The following is a 23015-nucleotide window of genomic DNA, read 5'->3' as shown; positions in this document are numbered from 1 at the left end:
ACTATAATTTGATGCATCATTGATAGAAATCCATGGTCCATAAATATGTTTTAGACATCATTATGGTACTTCTCTATTCAGCTCAATTTGTACAAGAGTAGCAGAATCTGATGAGTAATCAGAAGGATATCCAGAGCTATTTTACTCATTAATCAAAGCAAGTTGAGTCAGGTTAAGGCTTGGTTCAGCAGGAAGTCACACTGTTTAAGTTGAAAGCCAAAGAAATATTTGAAACTTGAAAAAATTCTCTTCTAGTCATTATTTAAAAAAGTAAATGATTTATCTTTTTCAAAGTGCTGTTTTTTTTTTGAGTTTTACTAGACTCCTTGTAATCTTTTGCCCATGCCGAGTCACGTAGAGTACAAGTATGACCGATCCAATTTAGATATATTTCTGTTAGCAGCTCTCCAGACAGCTTGTGTTTTGATTGGATTTTGCTGGTTCAATCTGATTGGTAGCATTCAAAATTTAGCACTCATGTCTCCACTTACGTAGGTTATAAGTGCAACTACTGCCTGCAAATTAATAATACCAGTCACATTATAAGGTGACGGGAAATTGCCCTCTCGTCCAATGAAAAGTGGGAGATTGTGATACATTAAATGATAAAACACAAGCTCAAACAGCAACATAGAATTGATTGACAAGTAAGAAAATGATCGAATAAGATGCTTAAAAAAATCAAAGAGCATCCTTGCTGCCGATTACAATCCAGACTAACAGGCAAATTTAAGAAGGGAGTTTTGATGTCATTATAGCATGTTTTCTTGTCTGTAGGGAACATGGAAACTGCAGTTAAAGGCTCAAACACCTAGAAATACAAACATAATACATTCCAGGGACGCATCCCCTGGCTGAATCGACCCATCCCCTATAGGGAGCATGTGGACAGGTAGGCAACGTCCATCTTTTTTTGAATGTTTTGAAACATCCTTTGTTGTAATAAAAATTGTAAAGGACAATGCATGTTAATTTTTCTATGAACAACCTCGAACTTGTCTTGTATCATAAGGCTCTGCCTCTGGATTCAATTGGGGGTGTTACCCTTGACCTCACTAGGGTTGTTGCCCCTAGACCGTGCACAAGGGGCGCAACATTACTAAGAACATTGTTTAGAAACCCACACAAGGAATCCTAGCCCTTAACCTTGATGGGGCATTTCCCCCAAACCCGGACCAAATATAAGTTTGCCCAAGTAATAGATTAATGATTAACAATGATTGCAAAATCAGCAAAATACATGTACTTTGGTGTGGAAGAATGAATTTGTAGTTGAGGATTATCTTGTTTCACACATTAGACAATTTGTTCAGTATACATGTTTTGCCACAAATAAAGTTGCATGCTACAATCATTATATTGCTGAATATGAGTTCCCTCATAGTTGAAGTGAAATGCCATTTTCACAATGCAAAACTGTATCAACCATGCCTTGCATAGACAACTAATAGAACAATACCATCTATTAATATCCTAGCCAAGGTCAACCTAGAACATAAGTAGTTATCTTTTTACTTAACCAGTCCTCTTTGTTAGTGAATTTGACAACAGACCATGTAGTCTTGAAGGCTCAAAGAAAAGTTTGATAATAAATCCCTTGTGTGAATGCACAAACTAGTCAAGTGTCTCTTTATTAACTCATGCCTATGCACACACACGTGCATTACAATGTCCTTCCCCTCTGATCTCTAGGTTCTGGTCTGGTCGAATTGGGTCCAGTATGGTGCAGTCAAGGCTCGTTATTTGATCTGCAGAGTTGTCTAAGACAAACCCGAGAGAGAGTACCGAAAAAATTGGCATTTCTTCTTTATTCTGTCATGAGATTGTGTCATTATTTGATTCTTTCCTCCATTTTGCACATGTTTGCATATCAACATTGGCCTTCTGAATCCTGTTGATGGGCTCTCCTTGTTCATAAAGTTGGTTTTTATCGAAATGCCAGTAAATTCCCTCAAATGCAAATTGTAAGTGCTTTGTCTCTGCCTTCGAGCGGCATCATTGTTTTGTCTGAGCTTGAGGCCTTAAGGAAAAGTTCGATAATAAATCCCTTGTGTGTATATACACTAGTCAAACATGTCTTTATTATCTCATGCTTATATACAAAGAACAATAAGTGTTATTAGAAACATAGATGCGCCAACAGGGCAGTGATGGTAGGCTTATAGAGCAAGATGCCAGTTGCTGTCTTATAAAATTATGAAAGGTTTTCCAACCAATCAAAGACAAATAACTCGACTATGTACTGTTGATGTGTTCCTTGGGACCATTTCAACAATGATACACCAAAGCATAAATTTGTTACTATATCAACTTTGTTAATACAGAGATATCTTTTCTGCTATCGCTAGAGCATATGCCTAATTGTTGTTTGTCTTGTTTATGGTTCAATTAAGTAACCTTTAGGTTTTATCTTCACACACTAATCAGTGTTAGTTAATATAAAATTATATTTAGGTATGCAACTGATGCTTTCTGAAGTATGCCTTGTTTCGATCATGAAAGTAACACTCACAGAAATAATATTTCAATTTTGTAATTGACATGAGTTGTATGTACAGTTAAACTTAATGTCAGACTGCAGAGGATTGCTGGGATTTGAGTTGAGTGCACATATGTCTTGTCGAGGGTTGAGATATATGTACAGACAGAAATTTGCTGATTAACTTAATGGGATATATATTTTGGGTTTTGACAATGAATATGTAATAAATTGTTAGAACCATTTACAAACCTGATGCTTGGGCCATGTATAACTAGGAACAAAAGCATAGTGTTCTTCATGGACATCATCTTTTATTTCCTATGAACTATGATGGAATGTGTCAAAAGCTGAGAGTTTTTTGTCCATTTTCTGTATGTGTTATTGTGCATGTGTACATGTTTTCATGCATAATTGTGTCCAGATGATGGTCCGTCGCATGTAAAGAAGTCTGAAGATTATTGTACACTTGCAGAAACATGAAATTAGGATGGAAGTAATCACTAGTATTACATAGGTGCTTCTGTCAAATAGTTATGTGCTAGAAATTATGTTATGCCTAATTGGTGCTTGTCTTATTTATGGTTCAATTAAGTAACCTTTAGGTTTTATCTTCACACACTAATCAGTTAGTTAATATAAAATTATATTTAGGTATGCAAGTGATGCTTTCTGAAGTATGCCTTGTTTTGACCATGAAAGGAACAGTACAGAAATAATATTTCAATTTTATAATTTACGTTAGTTAATGTCAGACTGAAGAGGATTGCTGGAATTAAGTTGTGTGCACAAATGTCTTGTTGAGGGTTGAGATAGATGTACAGACATAATTTTTCTGATTAACTTTATGGGATATGTATTTTGGGGTTTGACAATGAATATGTAATAAATTGTTAGAACCATTTACAGCCCTGATGCTTGGGCCATGTATAACTAGGAACAAAAACATAGTGTTCTTCATGGACATCATCTTTTATTTCCAATGAACTATGATGGAATGTGTCAAAAGCTGAGAGCTTGTTGTCCATTTTCTGTATGTGTTATTGTGCACGTGTACATGTTTTCATGGATAATTGTGTCCAGATGATGGTTCGTAGCATGGAAAGAAGTCTGAAGATTATTGTACACTTGCAGAAACATGAAATTAGGATGAAAGTAATTACTAGTCTTAGATAGGTGCTTCTGTCAAATAGTTATTTCCTAGAAATTATGTTCGAACTTAATAAGAGGTCCATTTTTTTTGTAACTTCCCATAAATCAGCTGTATTTACCTCTTTATTAGTGCTTGCTTTTTCTGAATAGTTTAGGCATGATCTTGGAAGTCTTTTTGATGCTGTTTTTATTTGTTTTTTTTGCCTCCAGGGCCCACTCTTTCTCTTATGGGGTTTTATTTGTTTCAAGGTATGCTTCTGTGTAATGAATTATAATGTTTTATCTGCATTTCAGAGCTTGGGATTTGAAAAGTCAATTGTTATCTGAAATAGTCTTTGTTTTCACAAAACTGCAGATTGGCATGGATTCCGTCATGAGGATGGAAGTAAAAGAGCGCAATTTGTTTCTTTACGAAGCTTTCTTATATTATAACCCACTTCTACTTGTGGTCAGTGGCTTTATGTGTCAGCAATTGAAAATATCTAGGCCATGTTTTACTTTTTCTTTTCTGGAGAGGATATAACTAAATATTATTTCATGGTATTTTTTTCTCTTTTTTTCGATATCAAAATTTGACTTCCTTGTTTATATTGGCAGGCTATGATGATATGGCTTTGGGGAGTCAATGTATGGGTATTTTCACAGTCATCTGTGAATTATGCAAAAATATTTGAGTTTGACTACAGTAATTATCTCACACATAAAGAAATATGGAAGGTAATGGGTTTTCTTTAGACTATAAGTTATTTTTGAACTTCCTCATGCTAAATGCCATTTAACTTTGATTAATCCTGAGGTCTTAATCCAATTCATGTTTGAACCTACGCTACATGTCTTGGATCACTGTTGTTTCTTTACCTGACTTCTGACAATGGCAATCGTCTCCAGGCAGTATCTATATCAATATTATTTATAATTTACTAGATATATGGAGTGGTTTGTACATTCATTATCACGAGAATCACTAGATCTATATTGCTGTAGAATATCTTAGCTTCTTGCTCCTGACTGGGACAGTCTAATGCGAATTGTTTACAATATACAACCATTGGTATTCCTTTGCTGTCAAAATCACATGATTTAGTGATCGTGGTCATCCTTGTTCTTATATTTTCTCAGGGATTCACTATTCTCCTATAATGGTGATGTTATTTACAGGTGCTTCCTTAGCAGCATGGTCAGCTCACTCCTTTTTTTTTCTCATTAGATTCATCGGACTCTTTATCCTGCATATTTCCTGCTTTGCTTTTCTTGGATGGTGTCTTAAGATTGCTTAATTTTTTGTTATTCTTTTCACAATTGCTTTGGGCTTCCTGTCCGTGCTAAGTTACACAAAGATGAGAAACAACTATTACAATGGCTAGCTCATGTGACACAAGAAAGTTTTGGATTCATCTGCATTTCCTATTGCTTCCATTTTACTGTCTCTTTCGTCTTGTCAAAATGTGTTGTCAGTCTTTGTATAAATGCTACAAGTATGCCATATGGAACTGGGCAAGCATTTTGATATTCGAAGCAAGATGAGTTTTCTTGCATAGTTGCAAGTTTTCACTTAATTTCTAAAAGTGAATGTCCTCCAAAACTTTAGGAAGATTTTCTGTCTTGGACATCTTTTTTAACAAAAAGAAAGATCCTCTGGAATGAGGTTTGAGTATTGATCAATACAAAATCCTAAAATTTCTTTTAAGCGGATCCTTCAATTTCCTTATGAATTCCAACCACGCAAACACAACCTTAAGATTGTAGGATATCAATCGTAACGAAGATTAGTGTTTACTGAAAATAGCAAGTCTCCAAGAAATGTAGAATGCTCTCAGAATGTCTGAACTGTGTTTTGAAAGTACCACGAGACTCACTTTGTTTCCCTTAATTCATTGCTATTGTCATAGATCCATTTTATAAAGGTACCACATGTTCTGAGAGAATTGTAGTTTACAAAGATATTGAAAGGCCACAGAAAGGGAACATTACTTAAACTCATGGAATTCTAAAAAAATTGCATATATAGTTGACTACTTAGGGACTTGAGGGAAACATTTTCCCACAGCACTACCACCTTTGCCATCTCCGCCAAGGATGCTGCTGGGTCACTTGCCATGTGGCACATGCCATACATATTAATTGCAACCGTTAACTTCATGAAAACTAGTTTATCTTTAATGGGGCACTCATGTAGATGTTATATTGCATATTTTTCCTTGAAGATTTCAATTCCCCTCAATTTGTATATCAGTGCCATTTACTGTGCCACCCCCCCACCCTTTGCCCCAAATTTAGGTGGTTGGTCTCCCCATCCCTGCATCCCCCCATTCGGAAGCTCAATGGAATTAGTCCCATGAGAGTAGTTCTACCAACAATTGCTTGTTTGTCTCCTTAAATATTATTTGAAACCTATGCAGCTTTTAAAGGTTACCCTTTGCTTTTCTCCCTGGATTCTTAAGTTCTCTATATCTATATTCTCAGTTCTAATGATTCTCTGCCCTTTTGAAAAATTTATATTGTCAGTGCATTGAATTTAATCAATTCTGTTCTATATAGGTTTTTTTTCTTGCTTCATATTCTACTGTCCAACCTCTCTGATGGACTATTTTTTGATGCACTTGTATATTTTGCCTGTGTATTTATTCACTTGTAAAATATTTTCTTATGGATGTGTATTGGCTGCCTTTGTTTTGGTGGGTTTATGAGAAAATGACATTTCCTATTTCCATTCTGTTTTGTGGGGGCGTTAATTTTTTCTTTACATCTTCTTGACCCAGATGAAAATGCATTTCTTCAAATTTTCTCTTAATTTATCTACCTGTGGGCACCTATAAGTGATTTATATTATGTTTGCATTTGACTTGAGTGTAGTTTTTGTTTTCATTTTAAATTTTTTTTGTTCCTTTACAAGTATGAACTGTCATCAGTTGTCAGTCTCTGTCAGTCCCTAACATTTTCAGCGTTCTAAATTTGAAATAATTCCTACATGATTGTGTCATTGAGTTCTTTGCAGAATTTGGTTACTTGGTACTTAGGTTTAATTTATTGGAACTGTAACACGTTATTGAAGGAAGAAGTCATTCTCATGGATTTCGTTAATTTCTTTTCTGTGGCAGCTTTAGTATTTCATAAATTCATTTGATTTTCCTTATTGGTAATAGTGCACTTTCATCTGAAAGTATCTAATTGTAGGTTTGGCAAACTTTTAGAGCTGCTTTCACGTGTATGTGGAATCTAAAATAGAAATCTAACTAATTTTTCTTTTCTTTTTAATGTTATTGTGAACGTGCAGTGTGCTTCATGGATGACAATAATTGTACCAACTAGCATGACAGCTTACTTGTTTCTTTACTCTCCTGGAAAAGTGTTATTGGCCGCATCTCAGCCAGTGTAATATCTGTTCTCTTTTATATTATATTGCTGTATTTATTTGTTTGTTCTGAATTTGTAGTACTTTTCTTGTGAATGTTTATAAATTATTATGGTAAGAGTATCTAGAAATTTTATGTTTTTGGCCTCAGTTTGATGCTTGACTCTCTGTACTCCACAAATATTTCCATTCCACTTATATTGTTTAAAAACTAAAATTAGCTGACCTTAGGTCATCAGTGGTCTTTCTCTTAAGCACAATGTAGGAGCTTAATTTGTATATCATTGTTGGAATCTTATAAGCAGCATGCTAATTGTCACTTTTTAAGACATTTGATGGGCTTAGGTATATCGTCTGGCTTTCAATCTTAAAAGAGTATCTAAAAATTCAACGTTTTTGGCCTTCAGTTTGTTGCTAGACTCACTGTCACTTTCCACTTAGTCAGTGACATGTGTGATTTCTCCATCATGAAAATTCAAGCTTGGGTTGATTTTAATCTTTGTCATCTTTAAATAATTTGAAAGCCCACACTTTATACTTAAAAACCATGATTTCGTGGGTCCTGTCACCTCTCATTTTTCTCCCACAAATTATATTACTCGGCCACCATAGGAATATAATTCGTTGTCTAGTCTATTCTTGGAGACCCCTAAAATCTTCAATTAATTCATCCTTGTCCTGGTCATTAAGTGTTAGCCCAACATTTGATAGTTTGTCAGCCACTTCATCAGCCTCCCTCCCTACATGAGAGAATCATCAAAATTTTCTAACAACACCTTAATTCTTCTAATGTATTTGTTCAGATGCCACATCCCTGATTCTCCTTTTGCAATCCTGTTAACTATAATTTGCAAGCCCCCTTCTAGATTCAATATTCTCACTTCCATCTTCTTAGCCAAATTAATTGTGAAAATTGCTGTCAAACTCTCTGCTTCATTGTTTGTGCCATCAGTAAGCCTTTTTGCTCCAATTTTCACCTCTCTCATCCCTTACTAAACGTCTGGCCTTTGAAGGCCCTGGATTCCGCTTAGAAGCTCTGTCAAAATTAACTTTCAACCATCTTGAATCTGGCAGCGTCCACAACTCCTTCCTACCCACGGATGGAGGAGGATTAACCCTCAAATGCCCCTGAATGAACCCTAGTTAGCTTCTTAAAACTGACATTGAGAATGTTTCCAACAACATAGTGACATATTTAGATACCAATTCATGAACAATGTACATTGGAAGTTGAAAGACTTTAAGGTTCTGTGTTTGGTTGGAATACGAACAAGTTAATAAAGAAAACAGAATCTACTGATCTTGTTTGTTTGCATGTGAATGATAATGGTTCGATGGAAGAACATATTTCTATCCCTCTTATACTTGTAAATAAATTCTGAAATCTCGTCACTGAAGTAGTTATAACTGCATCTTCCATACTTATTCATCCATTGTAATTCACTACATGATTCTCAACACCTTAAAGCATGATCTCTTCCTCTTCAGTTGAAGAGTTTTCATGACATTTTCTGTTGTTATTTAGAAGGATTGAGATTTGGCTTGATTTTCCTTCTTTTATGCTGGCTTAATACTTATTTTCACATTTTTGCTAGCCATCATTTTTTAAGTTGGAGGCAGCTCAGTTCTTCAGTTTATCTGGGCAATGTCTTACAAGACGATATATTGGTGTTAAATTTTTACATCTTTTGATAGGTGAATGAATGTGAAATACAATCATATTATATGAAGGTATTAGAAGTAGAAAAGATAAAGACTCAGCCCTCCAGGAAAATCCAAAGAGACCCAACAAAACTAAAGGATGAAATATAGCCCTTACTACGACGTCACTGCACAGAAGCGCATGGATGCAACCATCATCCTGTAGAAAAAAACTATAGTAATTGTTACAAAAAAGATAAACAGCATCAAGTATGCACTAAATGAAAATCCTCTCTTTTGGAGAAAGAGAACTAGTATAGTCCATTTTGAACCTTCACCATAGAGTACCATGTTTCCATTCTAACTTATGATTTTCCCTCTCTGAGTTTTCTTTAAGGCCAACAATTTACTTTGGTCCATCTGGACTTTCTTTATGAGATGGTCAAAACATCTTTAATCAACAGCCAGTGTTCCACTTGCTTCGGAAATTCTGAAATGCTGCATTCTGCAAACCCTGTAGCTTTGCTCTGTTGGCCTCTCCCATCAACTCATCCTCAGTGCTAGGTAAAACTAAAAGTTCAAACCTCTAATCAATACATGCTTCCATTGAGAGAGGTAAACTTTCCACGCTGATTACCCTCCTTAGCTTAACTGAGAAAGATTTAAATGGCCTCTCAGTGCATTCGGCCAAAAGAGACCAATGATTCATCGAGATGAAATCCCCATCAAGGGTTCTAGATTTCTGAACCCGTATTTCCTGTCAATATGTGTGCCAACCATGGAGGAAGGAGAGAGATACCCTGCAATCTTGTTGCCTGTTTTATCACAGTGATAGCCCCAGATCCCTGTCAGGATAGAATCCAAATGTAATTAATGATGAGCTTCAGTATGTCGACTGATACACAAACCTTTACAATTCTGTTCTGAAAGCCAATCTGCTTTTGTCAGTTTTGTAAAAATTCCCAAGCTATTTGCTTGTCAAAAAAGATGGTTCACATCCCAGTTGTGCTGATTCTCCCACTTTTTATTCTTATTCCCCAGAGTTAAATCATGCAGTGCATTGATACCAGTCAATAAAGTCACCTGTTAATTCGAAGTCATAGTTGCCCATAACTCATTTGGTAGTGGGGAAGTCTACTGCCAATTTGAGCAATAAAGGAGCTCTCAATAGTTTAGAAATCTACCTGCCACATTTCCTTAATCCCACATTGTTGAACATGCATCATATTATTAAAAAATAAATTATTAATATTGTTCAGGGCAAAAGAAATCGAATAAATTATCCTCTTTCCGACATGGATTTTTAAGAAAGCTGAACACTAAACAACCTATAGGTCTGTTTTTGAAATGATAAAATCTATTAGAGAGGATTTCAAAGCTTTTGACACAGGATTACCTGGCCATAGTAAGCATCTGATAGGCGCTATAAATGTTAGCCTCTGTCATGAAAAATTTGGACAAGCAGAGCCTTCTTGTTGATAGAAAATCAATAATAAGGGTGAAAGAGGGTTAAGTTGGAATCTGAATCAAGTTACCATGGGAGCCCTAACAGAACTAAACTCATAGCAGAGCTCAAAAATATTTGAACTGAGTCTAATTAGAACCTCTAAAGTTTAACTAAATGCCCATGTAAAAATGAAGCTTCAAAATCACTAACATTTGATTAGTATAGACTGATACAATGTCATGAAACCTTTTAATCCACTCTCCCCAAGACTAGGGTTTTGGTTGATGCCAGATATTGAAATAATGCAGAGTTATTGGTCTTCTAAAGTCAGATGAAATAATCAATAATAGGTTTATCAATATGTGATGGTTTGTGTAAACATGTCCTTTATGCTGTATGTTGTTATATGCGAATGTTTCTTTTATTGGGTGTTCATATCTTTATATTGAATGTTTTATCGTTGCATCATATAAGTGGTTACTGAGTTTTCTTATATTTAATTATTACAATGTTTCCAGGTTTTACTTTACAGTGCTCTTGCATTGATCTTGGTATGCCCCTTCGATGTTATTTATTCATCATCCCGATATTACTTCTTGAGAACTCTTTGGCGACTTACTTTTCCTTTACAGGTGAGATAAAAATGTTTACGGTAGAGTTCTGTTTGATGTGCAAATGAGGTTTTTATGCATGAATGTTGCTTTATAATAGTAGTTGAAAGTTATTTTTTCATGATTTACAATATATCATGTAAGTTTGTTTTGCTGATAGTAAGGTTGAATAGATTTATGGGGATAGTAGAACTTTTCCTTCAAGGCAGTGTTGGAGTATTATATTAATAATTATTGTATGGAGTGGAATACTGCAATGTTGTTGCTTACATTTAGGAATGGATACCATATTTATATATGGGATATAGGGTTTTGTTCATGGTGATCCAATGAATTTCAGTTAAAACTGTAGTAATTTCAGTCATGATATTACAGAGGCACAAGCATATTCACAAGCATATTTATTGTGAGTAATGTTATGATCTTTTGCATTCATGCCTATGCTTCCTAACTGTACTGTATCACGTATCTTTCTTACATGTCTCTTGGTCATTTTGAAGGGCTATGGTTTTATACACAACTCTACTGCATGTCTCATCCAGTTACATCAAGGATTATCTTTGCATTTAGGGGTTGAATAAACTATAAGAAGATTAGGGAGTAGGAAACTCTTGGAAATGTAACAGCATGAGCCTTATGCAGTAGGTACATGAGGCTTAACCTTGGTTAAATGCTTGATAGTGCAAATAAATTGGAGGATATTCATACATGTATGCAGATTATGCACCAATATTTCGATCTTTCTTGTAACTAGCTTCAACTAGCTTATTTGACGGTCTATTGTTCAACACCATGCTTAGATAGAATTATTTTGGTTATCGATATTGAATCTCATTAAACATGGACTATATTCCTAGTATTGAGATACAATTTTAAACAAAGGTTAGATCCTGATATGCATTATCGTTAACAGTGATTGACCCCCTTAAAATATAACCTGTATCACCATTAGCTTTAAACTCGTAATATTTATATTGTCTGATTTGGAATTCAATTTGTGGCCTACTGTTATTAGGTTCGTTAAATTATCTTTAATTAAATCTTCTATGGTCAAATAGATCAGGCTTTTTTCTGTGTTGCTCGGTTTGCCTCTAGAGCCTTCCCTACTTGATCTGAATGGGTGTGGGTCAGAGTTTTCTTATGAGGACAGGTTGCCCAGGTGATGTGCCTTAGACATGGCCTACACGGTAGACCGTGTACAACTATTCTGTGAATCTTAACTGATTGGATAACAGATTCTAATTGTCATGTCCGTCTGCCATGATTCGCACAAGAAAGTTGTCTTAATTTTAAGACTTGACACGCTTTCTATAACTAAGGTTAGGCCAGAAAAAATAAGCGATGCATCCTCTTCATAAAATGTCAGCAATTAATCAACAATGCTCTCAGCCAAATAATGAATACAAGGGAGCAGACAATTACTATGTTACTGTTGAGAAGCAAGTTCCTTTAAGCATCAAGCTAACGTATTAACAATGTATGATTAAGATTGGTTACAGATGTAATAACTTAAGCGATCCAATATGCGGATAACAGTGTTTTAAGCTAGTTAAGATAAAGGAAACTTGAAGAGACACCACTCTTGCAAAGAAGGTGACTGCCATACAAGACGCAATGCTCCAAAGGATACTTAAGGAGGATGTTGTGGTAAATCAATGTTGTTGTAGTTGTATTAAATAGAGGATATGAAAACTCCTTATAGATTTACAAAGATGATGTTTCTAAAATAAACAATTTTGAACTAAAGATGGAAATAGAAACTACTTAATAAACTAAAGACTAACTAAAATGACCATTAAAGAATTATTATAATATTCTAATACCCTTCTTTAATGGTCATTGTCTAACTACTATGTTATGGTCACAAATTCTTCAAAACATTTTGCTTAGACCCTTCTTAGACCTGCAAAATGTCATTGACCAAAAAGCCATCCAAAAAAATGAAACATAAAACGGTGCCCCATTCTTCAGAGTGGTATGCAACAAGAGACAAGAGCCTGCTACAGACTCTGCCACTAAGATGAGTCTGCCACTAACCCTCTTAGAATCAACAAAACTTTTGACTAGAAATCATTGCCATACTCTGATGTTGGATAACGAAGCTGCTGTTCCTTGGAGACAGAGATAAGATCTGAGAACTAGTAGCACGATTTTGAGGAAAAATTGGCAAACCCTCCAAACTTTGCAGATGAGCATGATGCTCCAAAACAAACTGCAAAAAGTCCATATTTTTTAGGAGAAAAATCAGAAAAACTAGAGACGAATTTTGAGGTGAAAAATCAATCAAAACCAGACAACATAATCTGAAACACGGGTTAGAGAATACAAAACTTTTTCATTTTTGAAGAAAAACAGTAAAACTCAATAGATAATTTTTGAGGAAAAAATATAAACCCACAAAAGAATCCCACGCAACCTTGCAAATTACAAAATCATTTTTTTTGAGGGAAAAATTCTGAAAACCCAACAAAGAAATCTTCATGCAGCAAAATATGAGACTCACATGGTAAAACAGTACGTGTAAGTAACAAAATGCACATGCAAATAACATGCATGAACATGCAAATGTGACCTTCGAAAATCAGAGACTTCTACCCAAATCAAGAAATCGGGCAATGAAAATCCCTCAACCAAGCTTGTGATTTGCAGCAAAAATCTTCAAAGATGAACCACAAAAATTTCATAAAATACCTTAACGATTTTTATTTCAAAAAAATAAAAACCAAATTTTTGGAAAAATTTCTAGATCAGAAGAGGCTTGTATTTTTCTTAAAAAATTCCCCAAATTTTATGAAATCCCATCGACTTGCTTTGATACCTTGTTGTGGTAAATCAATGTTGTTTTAGTTGTATTCAATAGAGGAGATGAAAAAGATTTACAAAAATGATGTTTCTAAAAGAAACAATCGTGAACTTTATAAAGGCAGAAATAAAAACTACTTAATAAACTAAAGTCTAACTAAGATTACCATTAAAGAAATATTATAATATTCTAATAGAGGAACCGACTTAATAAACTAAAGTCTAACTAAGATGACCATTAAAGAAATATTATAATATTCTAATAGAGGAACCATGGCGGAAGGAAGGAATCAATCAATTAAAGTGATTGGTACTCATAAAAGTCAGATTAGTTCATATGACAACATTGATCGGATCAGTTCATATGACAACATTGATCAGATCATAGACTATTATATAGTACAGAGTCACAGAGAATAGCATCCTTATTCAATTGTGGTATGCAAGATAATTAAAAATATGGATAGATTATATATTTATTAGAATAGCAGGTGTGTATTCTCCTTCTAAGTAGCCCACCTCGTGTAGGATGCACAAGAACTCTTGCCACTTGTGGCCAAGAGGTCGAGTTTGGATACTAAATTGAATTAAGGGGGGGCATCGATTGTAGCATCCCATGGTAAAGCAATGGCGAACAATGATCATATACACCAATTGGAACGATAGTTGAACAATTAATTTCTTTCAATTATGAAAACTTAGTACAACAATGTGAAGTCATAGCTAGTTTGCACCTGTTGATGATTCTGCATTTGGATTTATCATGACGTTCTCAATGCAGTTGAATGAAGGTGTAATGTCCCCTTTTTAGCATTCATAGCATGATGTTGTCGTTAGCCTATTTCCCCACGGTCCCGTAGGCTAACCAGGACATTAAAGGGGCTTAGAGGCCATTTGGCCTAGATAGTTTCAGTTGCAGGTCATTCTTAGGGGTTTTGAGGCAACTTTGGGCATACTTACTATTTATAGTAAGTCATCTTGGACATGGTCGGACATCCAGTGGCAACGGTATGTCGATGGTAATTGTTTAAAATCGACAAGAAGACTTGTTTATCATTGATAATATTTGTTATGCATTGATAAAGCTATTTTATAAAGTTAAATTTAAATATTTAACTTTATTAATGCATAGACTATAGTTTGTGGGAAATATTTAAATTAAAAGAGTCCCCTTTATTTTATAACACATTGGAGACATAAGTTACATAAAGAGAGTTATGTTTTATCCCACATTGAGAAAACGAAGGATGGAGCTCTTGTGAGAACACTATAAAAGAAATGGAAGAGCTTCTTTTAAGTATGCTTGGAAATATCAAAGAAATTGGGTAATATTCTGGAGATTATATCTCAATAGTTTGAAGGACGAAATCCCTTCAAGCTGGAAATCTTGACCCAATTGAAAGATATGGTCTTGAGATTCAACATGGTAACAACAAGTTCCTGTCGCGCGGTACTGTAGCAGTCGAGATCACTGTAGCAGCAAGTTACTGTAGCAGTCGGAATCATTGTAGCAACAAGTTACCGTAGCAGTCGAAAACCCTTGTAGTAGCGAGTTATTGTAGCAGTTCGAATCACTGTAGCAGCGAGTTACTATAGCAGCCCGAATCACTATAGCGCGGTACTGTAGCAGCGAGTTACTGTAACAGCCCGAATCACTGTAGCAGCGAGTTACTGTAGCAGCAAGTTACTGTCGCAGTCCGAATCACTGTAGTTGCAAGTTACTGTAGCAATTTCAGAACTATTAACACTGTTGTAACCGCAATGGGTATGGACCATCATTGAACTTTATAGTTGATATAATGTGTTGAGTTTAATGAGAAGATATGATTGTTATGGTAGTTGTAATTTCCTGATAATCTGAAACAAGAAATAAATGAATGGTCATTGTTATTAGTTGCATATGGTTCTATGTTGCCTCCTATTTGCATCTTATATGAAACACAAACAATCTTGAGAAACCATTGATCAACATCAAGCTGAAAACTATAAGAAGTTTAGTTGCAAGACAATTGTTTGACAAAATTACAGGAAGAAATAGACATTAAAATAACAGAACAAAGCAGGTTGTTACAGAAGGGAGCTTGCAAATGCTCGATCCTTGGGGGTTGTATCAGTTGTGTTGCTTCGGTAGATGATGCTTTTGATACTTTTTTCGTCTTTGTGAATCTCAGATGGCCTTTATCATTAGTGGTGCTGGAAATCGTTTCTTCGTTGTTTGCTTCTGCATCCGAACCACCTCGAGGTCTCACTTTGGACTGTACATTCGGAGTGGTTTTGCGATCTCTTACCAATACTTGACTGAGTTTTGAATTAGCACTACTGAATGAGTAAATTGCACCTGCACTGGGATCTGGAATGTTGTTAGTTTGCCGCTGCCCAGGAAAACCAAGTTTCCACAATATCAAGAAGTCACTATGAATGCTCTTCACCTACCTTAATCCTGACTACTGTGGAATCTGTGATTCCATTGAGACTGACACTTATAGATATGTTGCAGCACCCATGTTAGTAACACTTAGTGGGAACTCTGTTGGAAAAATAATTGCCTACAATCTTCCATGCACTACTTGATGATTGCAGTTTGCCCAATGCCAACAATTTTGTCTTCTATGTAGACCTCACAAAATTGGTTACGATTCACATAGTTACACAGCCGTGGGGGACGGGGGGACAAGTTTCCGGGATGGGGGCACAGAAGGGCCTTGATTTGGGGACAGTGGGGGTTGTATATGCTATACATATGGTACTTAAAATGCTAGTAATGAAAATATGTATTGCAATATAAGATGTAAAGATTTAAAAGATTAAATACTTGAACATTGCATTGAATTGGAACATAGAACATATATAGTCAAATCAGCAAATAGTCAACATCGGGACACCCTCCCGTCCTCGATAGAGGTGGCAGAATTTGGTGGCACTGCTAGGGATGGGGGGATGGAGTCCCTAAGTCCTCGGTGCGTCCCCATCTTTGAGACGTGGGGCAAAAAGGGGGGGATTACGCATCTCGGCGTTACTATGGAACTTATGGATGACCAGACTATGGTGACTTTCAAGCCCACCAAAATCGCTGGTGCTTTGAACTCCAACTTGCTGGAATTAGAAAGAAGAAAATGCCAAAGCATGATTATCTCCTACTTCTCCAAATTGCATATATATATATATATATATATATATAATCCCTATATACTGGTCAATAATCCCTGTCCTTCCATAATTTGAAATCAAGTTGGCGCAATGAAAGGAAAACAAACAATAAAGTGGCTTGACAGTGTACTTTAAATAAAACAAACAAGCCCATAACTAAAATATTGCTAATTCGCTTATACAAATGAAGGGGACATTACATCAATCGCTTATAAACTTTTCTAGGACACTTCGCATGTTTAAACAATTACTTACTAGCTCTAAAAGAGATTCTGATCAACTCCACAATTTAGTAGAAAATTTTGAGTCTCACTATTTTCTCAAATATAGTGGTTCAAAGGTACTCGATTATATAGCTTCACAGGAATAAGATAGAAGAGTCAACATATCTGGCCAAACATTTTACCTTTAACAACCAAATGGCCAGATTAGTAAGACAGTTCTAGTATGCCACATATATCTGATGCCTGCAGATAAAAATTTAGATACTATTAGCTCTGCAATCTGAATATGTATATCATGTTCAAGCTTGATAAACTTAAGAGTCCTAAGAATGATTGGAACATTCTACTGAATTAGAAAAATATGGCAAAATGCCAAAAACTTTATTAAGTAAAAGAGAATTTCAGTGTGGCTAATACCAAATAATTTTATAAAGAAAATTTCTCTGTGGCTAATACTAATATATGAACTTTTGCTTTTGATTTGCTAAAAATGGATACATTTGTCTATATGTACTACATAATTTCCTAATGTTCGTGTTAAGGTTTTCACAGGTAATGTTTTCTCTATCAGAATTTATGTCAAGATACATATGTACAGAGTATACTCTCTGGAAAAGAATAGAAACCCATATTGTAACTTTGTTTTAACTTATTTGAACCTGGCATCCTCATCTTCATCGACATGTTATGCCACTTTAATTATTCTAGTAGCCACAGGAAGTATTTCTGATTGCCCTGTAAATTTGATATTTCTATTAATCAGTGTTTTTTATTAATTTTTTTCTTCATCTATGTCTGTTTCACACTGTGCATGCTTATTCATTCTTTATTATTTTAGTAATGTGTGTTTTCTGTACAGCCAATCAGTTTTGCCGATTTCTTTTTGGCTGATGTGCTTACTTCAATGGCTAAGGTATGTTTTCTCAGTAAAATTACAGACTGAATTTTCATTTTAAGTTTTACATCTTTCAACATTAAATGTAAAACACTAATTGTAATATATGTAATCTCTTATGCTTTTACAGATTACCTTCATAAGATATCTCTTATTTGTCTTAAGATTGTCTTTTTGTTTTCCCCTTTTAGAACATAAGTACAATGCTTGCTATAAGCTAGTTCTGCTGTAATTGTCAAATGCAAGTGAAAGGAAATGAAGAATTTGTTTCTTTGCCAATGTATGCAAGTTAAAGATTATGGGATCAGTGAATTTTAGTTAAAAACAGTAAAGAGAACATTAGAGTAGTACAAATGATTAAATTAATATAATGTTGCTTTAATATGTTGTTTTATTAGAACAGTGTCTTTGTAAATCTATATAAGAAGTTCTTGTCTCCTTTGTATAATATAACTTTGATTTACTAGAACATATTATCAGAGTGGGTTGATGGGCTTCTTTAAGATTTGACGATTTTTTTAAAAGAAAAATTCATAGCTCTTTTTTCTTTGAACTTGTTCTAGATTTTTGTTTTCTATTTTTTTATAAATTATCGCCTTTGAAAATTTGAGGGTTCCCTGTGCGATGACGAGGGGTTTCCATGCATTTTCTATCTGTATTTTGCTACCTGCGCCCTCAGATTGAGACATCTTATTTTCAAATACTGTTATCTTCTTGCACAACTTCTGTGTGGTCATTTCCATATGTTTTTTAGTGTTCGAACAACTTTTTCCTTCCATATCTGACTGACCACTCTGGTTTGTGGAGTTTGCAATTGTGGATTCTGTCTTTTTCAAGGGTTAAGATTCGCGTTTCTGCTCACAATTTGTTTGAAAATTGATTTTTTTAAACCATGGGATGACACCTTTTGTCTTCTGCAATCCATACCTAGTGATCTTTGTTTTATGTACCATTTTTGCAGGTCATCCAGTTTTTTTCGACTTGTGTTTTTGTTAGCGTGTTCTGGAGAAGCTCACAATTTAGTTTTGCATTTGCTACTTTTTTCTCAGCCCGAGTTCATTCTTTAGTGACATATTTGCAGATTAGAAGGTCATTCTTTGATGGCTATTAGTTTTTCCAAACCTAGGGTTTGGACGTGTGCAAGTGTGAGTAAAGGATTTGTTTGGTGAGAGGTTTTATAATTTTTTTCTTAAAACAAATTATTTGATTGGTTTATAAATTTGTCCTTCAAAAATTATTATGTGGTTTTTAATAATTTTGTCCCTTAAAAAAATAGTTTTTGGTTTATAATTTTGTCTTGGAAGAGTTATTGGTGGATTTTCATGATTGTTTCCTATAAAAAATTCAGTGAGGGTATCATGTTGGTTTTGTATGATTTTTTGCCTTAAAAATCATTTTGTAAAAAGGGTTTTACCACTTTTCTTAAAAAATGAAGTTTTTTAGTTTTGATTTTGTGTCTTGGATTTTGTTGGATTCTTATTGAGTTTTATGCTAAAAAGTTGTGTTATGTTTTTTTGACTTTATCCTTGAAAATTGTTTCTGTTTTTTTTCTTCGGAAAAACTTCATGATTGGTGTTGCTTGTCTTTGGGCTTTTTGATATTTTTCCAAAAAATCATCTAAGGTTTTATCAAAATTTCCACAACGATCATGGGATCTTATAGTTTGTTTTGAGTCGTAATGCTCATCAGCAAAAGTTCTTGGTGAATCATGGTATCTTGTAGTTTGTTTTGGGGCGTAGTGCTCATCTACAGAAGGGTGTGGCAGTTTTTCTCAAAATTGTGATTTTAGTTTCATATCAGTCTTTGGCCACAAAGAGTGATACCTTTGTGTCACAACATCGGGTTGGATGGATTTTGGTTTATCTTAGTCATTTGTAAAATTTTTGAGAATTAGGGAGGGTTTCAGTGGCAAGTTCATTTTATAGAGCGTTCCGACAAGGGAGCAACCTTCTCTATGCATCCACAACCAGAAGGGGGCAACCTTTGATGCATTTGTGTCCTATAGACCTACTGATTGTTTTCTGTAGAGTACGTTGGGACTAAAAATTGCATGGTGAATTTTGAGTACCATTGAGAAAATTGAGCCCTATAAATGGTTTTAAATGAGATTGTACTCGGCTGTACCTTTGAGCCCTGTGAGGTGTTTAATGTTTCTAACACCTTCCATTCAGCCTACCCATGTGTTCCATGAAGTTAAATTGTCGTTTCGAGCCATTTCGTGAAGTCCCATTTTGAGCAAATTCCAAATCTGCATTCACTTGTGTCAAACAGTGACAGGAGGCCTTGTTTGCAATTGAATATCTCGCACCCAGTAATGTTTCATGACATGCCGCTTTGAGAGTGTTTAGTGTCCATACCTGAGAGCCTATGTTTCAGATTTTGAGTCGTTTCGAGTCCGTTTGCCTAGGTTTTGAATCCCTCAAAGTTGGTCAGTTATCAATGTCATGCTGATATGAAATGTTCAGAATTCTGGGAAGCCCTATTTGACGTGCTATAACTTTTGACCCAGTCGACTAAAATGCTAAATTTTCTTTTGCGTTGCATTGTAGACATCAAAGACTTGTTATGTTTCAAGTTTCAGCTCATGATGAATCCGTTTGATCAATTTTCGAACGCGATTCCAAACGCAATTTCTAACTTTTTACTGGTGTCAGCATATGCAAAGTTGTTGAAACTCTTGTTCGTGATGTTTTAACCTGAAATTTGTGATAGGTGAGGTCGAATGGATTGTACCACTGTGTTGTCTTCCTAAAATACTTTAAGTGTGCCAATTTGCAAGTCATGACGAATCCATTTGCACACTTTCTCAGGTCATTTCCATTCGCAAAAAAATGTTCTGTCAGTGTTTCTAGTTGCAAATCCAAGTAGCCTACTTTGATTGCTAGCCATTTGCGTCTTGTTATTCGTCATGAGCCCAAATTGTAGATCCATACTCTCCTCATGATATTGAACCAATACCCCAGTTTTCATCTTCCCAAGTGTCAGTTTACCCAGTTTCTGAAGCCGATTCTGAACCCAATTTAGTGTTTTCTGACATGTTTTCTTGCAGGCAGTTCTGAGAGAACAATTTTGACAGCGACTATCTTTTGACTCCAAATTTGTCATGAGACGAGATTCGACATGGTAAAAGTATGTGGAACAGAGAATCAGTGGGTCAGATTCCAGAGCTCAATCAGGTGTTTGGGTCAATTTTTAAAGCCAGTCAAAGGACCCTCTGGCATTAAATTGACAGTTTGCAGATTAATAGTAAAATGAGTTTTAAATGATCAGTCAGGGATCAAATTTGATTTCAATCAATTAGAGATGATCAGTAAGTCAGTTCTGCAGTTCAGTCGTTTGGAAACGAAATTTTTTTTAGCCGGGCCCGCTTTGGGGCTCGACTAAGTGCATAAGATTGATAAAATTTGCGGATTTTAAATACTATAGCATCCACATAGTGAAAATGATCTCATACTAGTCATTGAAATATGATGAGGACTTTTATGCTACATGCCGCTAATTTAAGGCAAAGTAATGACCAGGCAGAATGGATTCAAACCTAACTGTAAAATCATTATTAGAGCCTCGATTGTGCTTTTATGCTTCCAAAGGCCTCCAAATTGAAAGATATACATCACCTTTTGTTCCTCTATTGGTGAGAATCCAACTGAGCCTCAGATTAACTGAAAATATGATTCTCTCTACATTTTTCTTCCCATTACTTGAAACTGAAAACAAAGTGCCATCAAAATTACAAGGAAGATCTATTACCAATGGGGACATGGTGGATGAACTGCAATCTATGTTATCATCTTCACCTGGAATTTTTAATACAACTTTGGAATAAGCTAATTCATTATGTAATGGATATTTACAACAAAGGCAAAATCAGAGAAAGTGATTGAAGAGCGAAAAAGAAGGCCATATGAAATAACTCTTGCGGATAAAAATGCTCCAAATGCAAAAGTATGAGCAGATAAGGAGGCGTGGATTTCTAAAAGAGGCACTCGCAAGAGGAAGAAAGCCAGTCATGGGTGGATGGTAAATTGATGCTTTTTATTCCTAAAGATATGCAGCTTCACAAGACAAATCAGATCTCCCTTTCTGCTAATTATTAATAGTGGTGACCATGTTGAATAAACTTGGAAGGGCGCCCATGTGAAATTTGCATATTCTTTCTTAAGCTCGGGCTCCAAAATCTTCAATATCCATTATTAAAAGAGAAGCTTTTGAATACAAGTCCATGAAATCAATGCAACATCCTCTTCAACATCGATGGGATAATGAGGACCTCAATTTCTTCCTTCTTCCTTTCTGTTGCAGTGTTTATGGATATTGACACACAACACAATATAATAGGATGCCAAGGAGAGTAGGACGGAGAAGAGTAAAGGGAATTTCACGTTGGAAGAAGAACAGGGGCGGCGTTAGAAGAGGCAACAAGCATCCAAAAAATGTAGTCAAAGTTTAAAGATTGCCTAATATAAAAGGAGCCACAGCTTTTGAAGACGCCAACAAAACAGAGGAAGCTCTTATAGCATGGAGTCGTAGGTTCATTGAACACGTTGAGGAACTCACGCCAATGTAAAAAGGAGGGAAGATCACGCCCATCAAAAAAGGAAGCTTGCATCAATGAAGGAAGGAAGAACACGCATGAAACAGAAGCCAGCATATGACTCACGCATTGAAGGCAGGCACGCTGATAAGTAATAACACTTTATGCTGAATGAGGAGATTCCCGCTTGCAAAAAGAGACCCTGCACAAACATAGGGAGAGTTATTAGCAGCTTGAAGCGGCATAGGAGAGCCCACGTGGAAGGGCAGGAGACGCCATAAGAATATAGCCGCAGCATGAAGAAGGAGCTCCATTGTTGGTGAAAGCCAGAGTTTTCATGGCGGCTAAATTGCTCATGGCAAGGGAAAAATGTTTGCACACATATATCCCACATTTTTCGTGGATGCATTTTTAGAGTTATTTAAATACGCTACAACTCCTCATCTAACATGAATTGAAAAGGGAGGCTTTTGGAAGCCTTATGTGCAGCGCTAGGGCCCCATTGATGACGACAGCCGGAGAATGACATAAACAAATTTTTAACCAAGCAATGGCGTACGCTGATGTAGTGAAGGTGCGCAAGATTTCGACACGTGTCTCAATCAGACGGTGGGCGCATGCTCGCGAAAGCAAGATGCTCGAGGTTTAAATATTGCGGGTATGCGGGATCGTGCCATGTGGCGACGGGTCCCAGTTGGCGGAAAGCAAGAGCAGGTTCAGATGGATGCACA

General features: G+C 35.6%; 1 protein-coding gene across 1 annotated transcript in view; it reads left to right on the top strand.

Annotated features, from left to right (window-relative positions):
* Positions 1 to 23015, top strand: part of LOC149563276 (EXS (ERD1/XPR1/SYG1) family protein) — a 90356-nt gene that overhangs the window by 23587 nt on the left and 43754 nt on the right. The window contains exons 5-10 of the mRNA XM_089826626.1: positions 3842 to 3880; positions 3987 to 4079; positions 4229 to 4348; positions 6906 to 7001; positions 10590 to 10703; positions 17715 to 17768. Of these exons, the coding sequence (XP_089682752.1) occupies positions 3842 to 3880; positions 3987 to 4079; positions 4229 to 4348; positions 6906 to 7001; positions 10590 to 10703; positions 17715 to 17768 (516 nt within the window). The remainder of the gene's footprint in view (positions 1 to 3841; positions 3881 to 3986; positions 4080 to 4228; positions 4349 to 6905; positions 7002 to 10589; positions 10704 to 17714; positions 17769 to 23015) is intronic.

Source organism: Cupressus sempervirens, chromosome 4 (genome assembly GCF_028749045.1).
Source record: "Cupressus sempervirens isolate cs-2001-9-10 chromosome 4, ASM2874904v1, whole genome shotgun sequence".
Taxonomy (NCBI): Eukaryota; Viridiplantae; Streptophyta; class Pinopsida; order Cupressales; family Cupressaceae; genus Cupressus; species Cupressus sempervirens.
The sequence above is the reverse complement of the archived record's forward strand: the minus strand, read 5'-3'. Positions and strand labels throughout refer to the sequence as shown.